This window comes from Squalius cephalus, assembly GCF_949319135.1.
Source record: "Squalius cephalus genome assembly, chromosome: 15".
Taxonomy (NCBI): Eukaryota; Metazoa; Chordata; class Actinopteri; order Cypriniformes; family Leuciscidae; genus Squalius; species Squalius cephalus.
The window spans coordinates 11,327,338-11,340,904 of NC_137136.1; the positions used below are offsets into that span (position 1 = coordinate 11,327,338).

Here is a 13,567-nt window from a genome sequence, read left to right on the forward strand (position 1 = left end):
TTAGTTAACATGTTGGCATGTTTTTTAATGGATAGCCAAGTTTAAATAAAGGCTTTTTAAACTTATATTCCTTTTGAGTGCCTCAGAACCATTGTTTATTTGTGATACATATTAGTTAATTTAATATATATATTTAAATACTTTTATAAATAAAAGCAGAAAATACAAAAATAAAAACTAATTTTTTTTTAAACATGAACTATTATGGTATCTCAAGTTCTCAACACTGTTTTTTTTATTGTTTTGCATGTTCTATTTTAATATATTTTTATGAATTATAAACTGAAACCCAGATTTATTTATTTTTAAGCAATTATTTATTTGCGGTAATCAACGTTATGCCACAAGTGCTGTCAATTGAGCTTAACTTGTATTGAACCCGGAATATTCCTTTAGCAATCCATTATTACTATTATTGCTATAGTATTGTCATTAAAACATTGTTGTGTGTATGTATGCACAGCACATATCAAGTGATCGTGGAGGAGGAAGCTGGGAGGAAGGTGAAGAGAGAACTGGGTGTTCAGGACTGCTTTCCCATTCCTACATCTCACGGTGAGGCTCAGGCCCGTGGAGCTCCACACTACTACACTGCCGAACTGCCCCCGAGCACCCTGCCCGAAGCCACACCATTTACTGTGGGGGACAACCACACCTATAACGGCTACTGGAACACCCCCCTGGACCCCAGGAAGAATTACCTCATCTACTTCCAGGCCATGAGCAACTTCAGAGGCGTGAGTGTCAGAAACTAGTGCTGTGTCTCATTCCGATCCCTAGTTCTCAATATATCCTAAATACGAATTGGAGTACTAGCAAGTGCCTTGTTCTACAAAAAGGGTCACTTATTTCTCAGTTATTTGATTTGATTACAAGATTGCTTATTAAAACATCAAATGGTATTTATTTATAAATAAAAGAACAAAATATACATATATTCATAAAAATATTATAATTAATATTTGTCCTCTGAAGTCCCCTCTTGGAACGCACCCTTAAGTTGCATTTAGGAAACTCTTCAGAACTTCAGAATCCAAAAAGATGTTCCACACATCAACCGTAGTGAAACAGTTGTAATCTATTGTTTATTAGCACTTCTGTTTGTTTGTGTCTCAATAAACTCTCTGGAGCGCACAGTACTATCCAACCTCTATTTGTGGACATGATACTTCAGCATTATCTGTGCAAAATACTACGTGTTTTTATTCCGAAAGAGCAAGCACAACAAATGTTTTCCCCTGGATGCATCCATCTTAGTTTTCTGACCTGTGTACTGGAACGCGGTCAACTCGAGTGTGACGTCATTCCCAGCTACGACATCCCTCCTCTGGGGTAAATGGAACACAACGCAGCATATTTCTAAGAGCATTTTAGTGGAAATTATGGGACAGCCCTACAAATGTCCTATTCTCTGGGCAGTGCCCTAACTTTTAAACTAGGGAGCGTTTTGAGACACACACTGTTGTTTTTCTGCATCTTGAACATAAATATAATCTTTTTTTGGCGGAAATTTTATACCCTGATTTGAAACTTTACACACTCCTACAGATTGTTTGCAGTATGCACAGCGGGAGATAAAGTGCAAAACAGGGACCTACAATAAATAGTGAGATGCACCTGAAGCTAGTAAATCTGCAATTAGCTGGATGTACAAAAACATTATATCATTGCTCGTTCTTACGGGATGTTGTTTTTCTTCCCTTCTCCAACTGTTCAAACCCATAACATAGTGTGTGTCTCAGTCCCAGTATGAAATTAATAATAGAGTATCAGCACACACCAAGCTTTGGGTGTCCAGGCCTTATTCAAATGGGAAAAAACAGCCCCTGTGCTCCCCGTCCATGCCTAGATAAGAAGATAAACAACAAGGAATATCGTCTTGCTGGCATAAACCATTTCACTGGGATAATTGGGCACAGGTGCAGCTGATCAGAAATAGATCAGCTGGCAGTTTATGTTGTTAGAAATGGCTGGGGCTGGGAGACAGAACGAGCTCGATGGCGCAAGCAAAACAGAGCCTGGAAAACAGCCGGGGAAATGGGAATCTCTGTCTGTTCAAAAATCTATCCGGAAAGGTGCCAAATAAGTTTCTAAATAGGAAAAAAGCATTTGTCGGAAGCAAAATATAGATCTCGCTTAATAAAGCTTTTGATTAAATCAGATTAGTACTTTTCCAGTGGATGGAAATATGGTTTACTGTCCATGTTCAGTGGTCCTACTGTAATGCAAATATACAGTGCCTTGCGGAAGTATTCATGCCCCTTCATTTTTTCCCTATATTTTGTCATGTTGCAGCCTTATGCTGAAGGGATATGAATACTTTTGCAATGCACTGTACTTCTGGTCCTGATTCTCTTCAGTTTCGGTCTAATTAATTATTCAAAGGAATTCATTATAATCTGGGACAAAACCATTAATTAATTTTGAACCATTAAGTTTCCAATAAATACGATTAATAAAACTAGAATATAACTGCAGCATAGCAAAACGTTCACTGTTGCTGTACAGGAAATCTGTGAATCATTGTTTTGGATCGAAGAATAAATTGGTGTATCATTGTTTTTAGTCTAAACCAGTCAATTCACTAAAGCGAATCAGAAAAATATTAGTCTAATCAGTAAACTGTACTGTCACACTTTTAGTGAATAGTGAGATAGTGAATAAAGCAATTTATACAGTAACTGCACAAGTCAACTTCCATCTTGACCATGACAGGAAACTTCTCTGATTTTGCCTTATGGTTTCATGGTTATTAGTTACCTGCCGCACTCAATTATGCACTATTAAACCTCAGAGCCTTTCAAGGTTGTGGGAGTGAAAAAATAATTTTTAATGGTCCATTTAGATTTGACACCAGCTAGCAAACCTCATGCTCAGAAAGATGTGGGTGACATTTAGAAGAAGGTTATCACATTGGCTCAGCACCTGGAGGAATGGATGAGCCAGCTTGGCTCATTCCACTCTTCTGAACAGCAATTCAGAGACGCAGAACTTGGACGGACTTTACCTACACTATTACACAGTTGGGGTTTTTTGGTAGCCTTGAAGGAAAATTCCTCCAGATGACCTATAGTACAGACTCAAACTCCCTCCCCGCCGAACCCCTCAGGGCTTCTCACTCTTTACAGACTGAAATGCACCTGTCAGCCAAGCCATTGTGACTCCACCTCCCCTTCGGTTTCTTCCCACTTCAAACCGTACGTCTTGGAAACCGATCGCACGGCTCAGTCTCCTTTGGGCTCTGCTGATTTACTTGACCGACCTTTAGCTAAATATTCATTTTTATTCATCTCTATTTTATGCTGCGATAACTGCCGTAAAGGCTGACAGTCTAAGCTAAAGGGAATGTAGCTCAGGAGACTTAACAAGCATTTAGCACTCCCCTGCTACCAATTTGAACCATTCTGTTTTGTTTTTTGTTTTTTTTTTAATCCTGACTGCATATAAACAATGCTAATATACTTTGCTTTGTCTCTTGGTCAACTTTATGGTTGAAAGTGGTTTTCAAAGCGTTTGGCATCTGCACAATAAAGAAAGTCCTCTGCTGCATTTTTTTGGCCGTTATTCTGACAATTAGTCATTAGAGAGCTGTGAATGCTGTCAGGGCTTCATGTAATTGCTTTCAGTGATAAATATATATAAAGATGCTCTTAATAGATCTTTGATTCTCAGCTGTTTATAAAGGGCTGTTTCTCTTCCTTTCTCGTCCTTTATTTTTTTTTTTTGTCATCCGCTTCCTTAACAGTCCTTAGAGGCAAAACACAAAGATTGTAGCTGCCAAACGCTCTCTTCCACCCATACACACAGAAACACTTTTCTTTTTTCCTTTTCTTTTTCTTTTTATAAGAATGACCAGCCACTTTCAATGAGACTTTTTCCCTCTAATTGGCATATTTTGCTCTCTGTTTTACTAGGATGAATGGCATGAACTGATGCTGATGTTTCTCACTAAAATACTGCACTGTATGCCTAGGTCATATTTGTAATTTTATAGTATGTATATAATTTGTTATTGTTATATTATATTATTAATTTAAAACTCATACAGTGTAGAATTGAATGGCATGAACTGATTTTTCAGACTAAAATATGGTCCTATTTCACCCCAAAATAGAAAAACGCATTAAGTAATATAAAGATTATTTATCATTTTTCAATGCATATACATTTTATTATTAATACTTTATATTATTTATTTATTTATTTATAATACATATTTTGTGTGTGTGTGTGTATGCACACAAGTAAAGTGATTTTAGGTCTTTATGCAAATATACTGTATGTTAAATATTATTATCATGACAATTCATCATTCATTAAAAATGGATTTTTAAACCTAATTTTCTTTATATTTTACTTTTTATTTTTCCTGCTTTCAGTGTTTCTCATTACTGTATTCTTCAGTATTCCGTATTTATTACTGTAAAACATTGTTTTTATATAAAACCGCATATAAGCATTACAGCTACACCTTACAGTTTAAACTATATATCTATATTTTTTCCCCCTTTTCCCTAGATTTTCCTTTTTTCCCACCTCTCTTTTTCTCGCATACCTCTTCTACTTCTGGAACCAAGTAGGAGCTTTCTAATAAGTTCCTTTCCCATGCCTCCCTGGGCCTGTTATATTTATAGTGCTCATAATTCATTTACTTAGCTTGAGTTTGCTGACAGATCCCCTTTTGCAGTGCCTGCCATGACCGTTCTCACAAATTTGATTAAATAGAGCAGGGAAGCTTAAAGCTTTGTGTCTGCGTCTGTCTGATCAAAGCCCACTGGCTGTCTCTCGCCTGTCATTTGGGGTCAGTCTTTTCTCACACGCATGGTGAGCTATGAGTTCTTATGGTGCGACATCTAGGACCGGCTCTGTGCTTGGAGAAAACAGGCAGTGTTTGCTTTATCCCTGTGATATGCTCTCATGGGAGAGTGTGTATTGGGAACCATGGCACACTTGCATCCCAATGATGGCTGCTGGAGCAGATAAAGATGGGTTTCTCGTAAAGCCTGGATTGGCCTACATGACATTTTTAAGCGTGGGAGTGGAAGGGGTTGCTAAAATATCCATGCGTGTCCCTCTTCCCTCTTTTGAAACATCAGTGCAAGTCCGTCTTCGTCCTACCACCCTTCCTTCCCCTTTTGTATGTTTTCCGAGATGATATATAGGGTTATGGTGGGCTTTAGGAGCCAAGGCAGTTTGAAATAGGTTTTCAATTAAAAAAAGCAATTCAGCCGCAGTTTAAGCAGAGGCCTCTCTCTCCTTTTCCGGATGGGAAGATTTGCATAATTGTTCCATAATGCCCGAATTAGCATCTGTAAATCTTAATTTGATAATGCATCTTCTTGTCGAGGTGGCAGGCCGGAATTGGATTATGGGCTTGGATCTCATTAGCGCTATTTGACAAAGGTCGTTTTCATAACACCAGTATGTCATCAACTGCGATTTCGAACAAATTAATTCCTTTTTATAATTCTCTCCTGGCTGGAAGTCATTCCCCCCTGCCTCTTTTGTCCTTTTGCTGTCATTTTCTGTACATTTAAAGGCTTAGATCTTATCAGCACACACTAAAAAATACACACGAATATGGTGAGTGAGGCACAGTGCTGTTTTTGAATGTATTTTTACTCTTTTACTGGCATTCATGCTGTTGTTGAATCAGCAAAAGTCAGTGTGAGCCTATTTGACATCTCATCAGGTATCGTGCAGTCTTATTTCTGCCGTTTGACTGTTTCCCACAGCGTGACACTGCATCTCTGTTCTCTTTTCTCACAGGAAACAAGGATAAACTGCATCCGCATCGCCCGTAAAGGTGAGTTATTCAATGCTGATGCTACAGAAGTACTGTGCAGTTTTGTACTAAATAGTTTTTTGAAAGACTGTGTGAGGTGAATTTACCTACTGTATGCCGGGTCGAAATCAACATACTGACAATTAACATAAATTTAGAAAATGTACGGCCTATAAATATTTCTTACCAGCCATGAAAGTATATTTTGTATTATTTTTTTTATAAAATATGTTGTTGTAAATATGATAATGGGATTTAAAGACCCCCTGTGGTGAAAATCAAGCTTTTAATGTTGGTTATGTTTACGTCTTTGTGGTGTTTTTAATATGCTTTAAGACAAACCATGTGCAAATTCATAAGTCAACACCATTGCTAGGTTTTTTTCTCCTTAAAACTGCAGTGAACCAAAGACAGTCTCAAAAAAGATGCAGTTGTTCTCTACGTCACAAACTACCTTGTAACCAATCACGTCAAAGTGCGGACGGGCTTTAGCATATCATTAACTGCTGCAAAGCAGGGGAGTCTCAAGAGAAGCCAGGTTATGGTATATTTGTCTGTTGATATGAAAAATCAGGTAGATTTTGCAATATAGTGGGTGAATTGAGTATATGATGTTGTATTACCCTGTTACGATGAACTAAATGCCTTTCTGCACTAACGTTCTCAGTTGTTCAAAGCATTTCTGATTTTTAGAAGGCAGATTGAGATTTCGAACAGGAACATGGTTTGTGTAACATTAGCAACGCATTATTAGCTCTTTGATAATGTAGTCAAGCAAAAGGCTAATCATATTAAATATGCATTTTTGTCTGTTTGACTATAGGATTATACTCATAGTTGATTCTAAGGATCAGAGAACGGTAGAAAATATGGCCATAAAATCAATTGTCTTTGTCACATTAGTGGGAAAAAATTACAATACCGATTTAAAAAATGAAGACAATACAAAGAGTTAAAGTTAAAGTATGGTGGAGTGGCCACAAATAGTAAAACATAAAAATTGTAGTGGATTGGATGTAGGCCTATGCTGTTATTCTGACTGCACGAGTGGAGGTTATTTTTCAGCTTATATTTGCTATTCAGATTCACTTATTCACAATGTTACATGCCTGAGGGTCACAGCTTTTCTAAGATGTCATCAGCATTCGACTTCCAGATCCCACTGGAACTAACAGTTTGCTGCAGGCGGATGGTGCACCAGTGTTGTTTTTTAGCATCAGAGACATCAAAAAGAGAGTACTTGAATGGGAGAAATTGTTACGCTAAATATGGCAACTGTAGTCCCGCTTTAGAGTTAAACGAGTCAGTTGCCTTATTGATAGAGCCACTGCAGCAACTGTAGGTCTTAATGGTAACATGATTGCTTACTCTAGAATGTGTATGCACCTTAGCAGGACTAGCCTGAAAAATAAAAATTTTAATGATTTAAACTTTAAAAAAATATATATTTCATGATTTAAAAATAATTATTTATACAAACTAAGCTTATGAAGTCATTGTTGTCAGATTCTATAGCTGATTTGAAATAAGTTAAAAGAAATTAACTTCGCAAGCAGATGTGGGCCAAATTCTCACAGTGGCAGAATACAGATGACAGTCCTGTATTTTTGTTATTTGGTTATTTACAGAAGTGACAACCGCATTTTATACTGTAAGTCCGTATAAAAGTTCGTAAAAAATGGCCCAATGTACTGTGTTAATATGAAGTGTTTTACCTGTATTTTGAATTAAACATTGCATTTTGTTGTGTTTTAGTGTTAAAGGCATATCTGTCAAATTGACGGATAATGTCCTGTACCTGTACACTTTAAGAACACAATCCATAGAAAACAAAAACAATATGGATTTCCCCATTCAAGTAGTGACTGAGTGATCTTACTTGGCCTTAAGGGACGCTGCTTGGTATTGGTTTCAAAGTGGTTTCCCTCTTCCAGCTCAGTAGTCCAGCTCTATGATCATTGCTCAAACCTTTCAGAGCAGTACCACTGAGAAATACTCCATAACGGTTCACTAGCTAATCTTACATGTGCACTTTTTCCCCCCAAGCGCTCAGATTTCCAACCTGAGTTGCGAACATCCGTGAATTCCATAAAGGGCACATAGTGTACGGCTTTGGGATGTGTATTGGTTTACAGTGAAATTTTGCGTCTAGACACAAACAGATTTTTCCTTTATACATCCCCCGCCCCCTTTCTCTTCTGGAGACAAGGGCACTAAGGGAGAACAGGTCACTCTTTCATCATGTTTGTTTTGGTTGCTTGTGGTAGGGGAGTGGACTGTATCAAAGCAGATTTGTCTGGGGCAGGCAGTCTAGGCAAAGACACGTCGCAGCACGCAGACAGAGAGAGATCGGTTTTCGGGTCCCTGTCCGGTCAGGAGACAGACCTTCACATCAAACACCACTGATGGAGTCACCTGTGCCTGTCAATATATGCTACCATCTGTCAGGCCCCTCAGAGGAAGATGAAAACTTTCAGGAAGCATAGAATCCTGTCAAGGCAACAAAAAAGAACTGCACTACCCTCTATCGAACGGCATCAGGGTTCAGTACGAGCAGGGCGGTATTGTAGTCTTCGGCGTTCGACGTTAGTGAGCACAGCCTCCCGCTTAAATCGACCTGGCTTTCTTTTTGAGACTGAGTGACTGAGGGTGACGACTAGCCTTCTGAGCATGAAGCCAATAGGAGGAAGTGGACATTTTATGCCAGTTTTGCCGTCCCATCTGCTCAGTGGGCACAGACAGATACACATTTGGTATGTGGGCTAACACGCCAACATATTGATGAACAGAATAGAGCTCTCTCGACTTTCCCAACAGGAAAGAGCGATTAAACAAATTAACTGTGCGCTAACAAACAGAAGAGCAAGAAACAGTTTCACTGTGTTTTAGTCATTTATTAGGGTCTCTCAATGACAAGAGGGAATCCAACTTGTCAACAAAATCCATTATTTGAGGCTGTTGATTTTGATTGGCCACATAAATTTCCTATGAATCAACGATCAAGGTCCAGAAGAAAATGAGCACCCTGATGTGCTCAAAATGCAACCGAATTGCATAGTTTTACAAAACTAAGCTGCCAAGACTCCAATTTCCTTGCACAGGTGACAGTTTAATTAACATTCCCTTGGCAATCTTCACAGAACAATAGACTTTCATTGTAACTCCAAGTGCTAATTTCCACTTTTGGTGCGCTCAGCAGGTGCTCACATTAATCTTGAAACAAATTTCATGCCTGTGTTGGGCTTAATTGATATTCTGAAAGGTAACTCAGCATGGCGATAAAAATCTGATCAGGTTTGCATCAAACTTTAATGGATGTTTTCCCATCTATATTTCCTGTGATGAATATATTTAATACCTCATTAAGAATACCTCATGATTTAGCTGATATTGTGAAGATTATGCATGAACTATGCAGATTATGCATTTGTATTTTATCTTATGTTTGGAGCATTGTACCTGCATGTTATCGTATGGTTATTATGTTGACACAATATCCTATATCATTGTCCTTTTTTCTCTTTTTTAATGAGGTTTAAATTTGCTGAGGTTTATGCTTAAAGTGAATTTTAAAAAAAAAATGTAATCTAATGAGATTTTGCTTCTTGATATGCTAAGATATTGTTGCTTTTCCCAAGACAAAAAGAATCAAAAAGAAAATATTGATAAAAATTATATAAAATATTATCTTTATTTTTAATTGTAGGTCAAAAAGTATCTGCAAATCATTGATTTCTGCTTTTTTCACTTAAATATTTTTTCATTAAATTGTTATATTTACATTTCACACTGTTTCGCCATTTTTGGAAAAGAGTTTTGTTTTTCAGCAGTTTTTAGAGCATTTAATTGTAGACGTAAGAAATCTAGATCAGATCCCTTCACTGCTGACATCTGAAGTATATGTATATTTAATATTGTTATCAGTCTGATACAGACACACACTGTATTGGTGCCTTAGATACAAATCTGTGCCTGTGTCTGTGAAGATATGCACCAAAAAGCACTATACTCTATAAAAAGGATAGTTTCGATACTTCATGGTTGGGTTCTTTTCAAAAGGTTACTGTGGGAGTCTGACTTCTCAAGTCTAGAGTAATGTGGGGGTCTCTATTGGGGGGGGGGGGGGTATAGTCTCTGTTGTCTTAAGATGTATAAAGTCTATCACATAGAAAGTTGCATTGGATTGAAAGGGTAGTAATGGTCTAGAATTACGCTTCTTTAAATAAACTCTTCTCCGTCCAAGCGCTTTGAAAAATCTGTCATCTGTTATCTCTTATATCGTTACAAACTTGTATGACTTTCAAAAATAAATGTCAAGTGAAATTATACTGGTCACTTTTTGTCCATGCTGTTACAAAGAAGGCAGACTGAGGCTCTTAAGCTTCAAAAACTCAGAATTACCATGAAGTTATCGTAGAAGTAGTCCATACATACAATAGCATTGTGGGAGGAACAGACTGAAATATAAGTCGTTATTCACTGAAAATATTGAGTGAATCTTTCTTTTGATTTGGATCTTTTCAGTAAATGATTCATTGTAATTAAAACGACCAGCACAATCTTTAGAATTTCTCCTTTTGTTTTCCACTGAATAATCAAACCTGCGCAGGTTTGGAACCACATGAGGGTAGATATATAATGACTTTTTTTTTTTGAATGATTGTATGTGCTCAATCCAATGCCATTCTGTTACTCCAGTCAACAGAAAAAAATAAAAAAACAAAGCGCCTCAGTTTTCAGAAGCATTTCTTCCCAACACTGAGTGAACCGTTGTCGCAGAAAGGAAGTTTTGAAACTGCCTTTGGCATTTGAGGGAGCAGAGAGCGCCATGGCAAATTCTTTTTCTTGCCGCCCCACATCCCTCCACATGCTTATGATTTATTTTTAGCCATGGCCTTGCATGGAGAGCCCTAAAGCAGACCTTTTTCCTCAGGCCTCAGCTCACTCTCTTTTTCATAGAGCCCTGCAGCTTTCAGGCCACTGAGACCTTAAGGAAGAGCTAACGCCAGGCTTCTAGCACTAAAAAGATCTCTAGTCCCTCTTCAACAAGACATACAGTAGGACTCCCACTGTGATTTGACTAAGGAGACATGGCCCCATTGGCAAGCAAACCACTATCAGTTTAAATAGCTTCTGTGTGGTTGGAAATTACACTCAGTTTCTTGTCATTTGCAGAGAAAGGTTGGATTATGTCACAGGTTGTTTGCTTGTGAGTTTATATTTTTTCATTTTTTTTTTTCATTAGTCATAAGTTGATGTGGCAACAGACCTGCTTGCCTCTGCCAATTAAATAAATAGTGTAACAGCCGAAAGTCTGCCTCGAGGAAAATGTCTGCTTGATATATTTCAAGGACCACTTGATTGTAAATTATACTTTTGCATCTTAATGTGTCTCGCATAATTCCTTCTACTGTTGCCATATGACATGAAGCCAAAATATTATTTTTTTATTGCATAGATGAGAGTAAAGAGACAGAAAATATCAGATATTTTATCATCAAAAAGCCTATTGTACCTATATTTTGTTCGAATTAATCAAAAATATTTTCTTGTTAGCCTTTTGCTAAGATGTTTTGATAGGCAGGTTAGCCTGTGAGCAGCATGCCACGTTATCGGGCTAATTATTATTTTATTTTTTTATTCTATTGTTTATTCATATTTATAATTATCTTTTATCATTTGTATTATTTTTTAAATATTTATATTTAGCTTTAATTTTTTTTTATTTCAGTTTTCGTTTTAGTAATTTTTGTTCTTCAACTTTAACATATTTCTGTTAGTTGCCTAGGCAAATTTTCTCATTTCTTTCATTTACATGTGATATTTATAATTACCGAAAAGTTTTACATTTTTTTTTTTATTTTTTTTTTTTTTACAATAACAACACTTTATTTTTTATTTTATTTCAGTTTTATTTCAATTACAGAAAAGTTTTTAATAGTTTTCGTTTTTTTAACAATAACAAATTCAATCCAATCAATTCCCGATGGACGAAATCAAGCCCTGCCCTACATTTTTTTCTAATTTCCGAAGCCGTTTCACTCGGATATACGTCACAACAAGGAAAAAAATGACAATCTCAACTTCCGTTTCATGCCGACTTTAAGACAACCTATATTAAACAGTAGTATATAATTTCAGCATATAGTTCTGTTAGCCAATGAAATAGCTTTTTGGTCCAAGGAAGATTAGGAAGTATATATTTGAATTCTGTCATATATCATTTATCATAATCTTGTATATGTTTTATTATGATTAGGATGTGGCACACAACCTCATTTGGAAAACCCTGTAACTATTGTACTTAAATTTGATGTTTTTGTGAAAACAGCAGAATATGCAGAATTCCATTAATGTTCACACATTCTCATCAGCACATAAAAACCCACAAAAACATCAACACAAAAACATTCCCGTACAAGCATGAGTGTGTGAAAACGGTATAAATAGCCCAGCTGCTGCGTGTCCAGGTCAGGGCAATTTGCCTCGGGCTCTGCTGCATATGCACACTTTCTCTTTGCTCTCTCTTGGATCACACAGTCTCATTTTCTGGTGTGACAGAGAGTCATGCTATCCCCAGGAGCCGCCAATTGTGAAATGACCCCTGCCCACACGCTGTCAATGGAGACAGGTGCCTGGGATAAATAGCTAACCGGGTGCAGTTGGTACTCGCGCCACAGAAGAGGCGTGCAATCTGCGTGGTACAGTAGAGAAACATCTCATGATGAGAGATAGAAGGAGCCCTCAGAATTGCCAGAGATCTTTCATTTCTTTCACCATGGCTCATGACTGCATTTTGGGTTTTGACTCAGGCCTAGATTGTAGAGGCTATTTACTCAGATTGTCAATTTTGGCTTGCCTTGTGCACTCTTTCTGTCAGTGGATGGCCATAGGTCTCTTGTTTTCTGTTTTTCCACTTTTAATATCTCTTTAAACCTGCATAAGAATCCAGCTAAAATCAGCTTTTCTGTTTTACATGGTTTCTAGCTTGGTACAAGCTGGTTTAAGAGCTTGATCAGCTGTACTCATGTCAATGCCGCGCCATCCATTTGCGTCACCGTCTTATTAGTCAGCCGACCACTTTTTAACCCTGTTAGCTCTTAAGTCACACTATAAACGATAACTATAAAGATAATGACACATTTTTTTAGAAGAGTTCATTGCAGTTCTGTGCCGTCCGCCACTTTAAATGCTCGAGCTGTTTAAAGTTGGGTGGATTCTGATTGGCTGCCAGGGTTTGCATCTTTCATCAGCTGGAAAAATCGCTCTGAAAGTGATTCCAATTATATCGTTCCTCTGTTTTAGTAGTGGTGTGGACTGTCCAATTATACCATTATTAAAACTTTATAGATATTCTTATAGTTATTGTGTGAATGGGCCTTTAGTGTTGAGATCATGATTAACATAGCTGTGATCAGTGTGACCATCTTAATCTGGTGCAGTATAAACTATAAAATATGGTTATTTTCCTTCAGGCCTCATTTGAATGTCTTTCCTTTGAATGTATTTGTTTTTGATTTCTTTGCTGGTTAATATGTTAATTCATGCTTGTTTATAAGTATGTAAATAATTGCTGGTGTCCTCAAAAGTTATGTATGTGTGTGTGTGTTCTTTAGCCGCCTGTAAAGACCATCAGCGAGCTCTTGAAGTCACTCAGCGCTCAGAGGAGATGGGGCTCATCCTAGGAGTGTGTGCTGGTGGGCTGGTGGTCCTGATACTGCTACTGGGGGCCATTATCATAATCATTAAAAAAGGGTGAGTTCTACTGGTCAGGATGAAGAT

The 13,567-nt window shown here is 37.4% G+C and overlaps 1 protein-coding gene across 17 annotated transcripts in view; it reads left to right on the plus strand.

The window, feature by feature from the left end:
* Window positions 1–13,567, plus strand: part of ptprub (protein tyrosine phosphatase receptor type Ub) — a 222,249-nt gene that overhangs the window by 166,644 nt on the left and 42,038 nt on the right. For all 17 annotated transcript variants that reach the window (XM_079894983.1, XM_079894994.1, XM_079894995.1 and 14 more), the window contains exons 12-14: window positions 464–737; window positions 5,770–5,806; window positions 13,402–13,540. In XM_079894983.1, coding sequence (XP_079751109.1) covers window positions 464–737; window positions 5,770–5,806; window positions 13,402–13,540 — 450 coding nt within the window. The remainder of the gene's footprint in view (window positions 1–463; window positions 738–5,769; window positions 5,807–13,401; window positions 13,541–13,567) is intronic.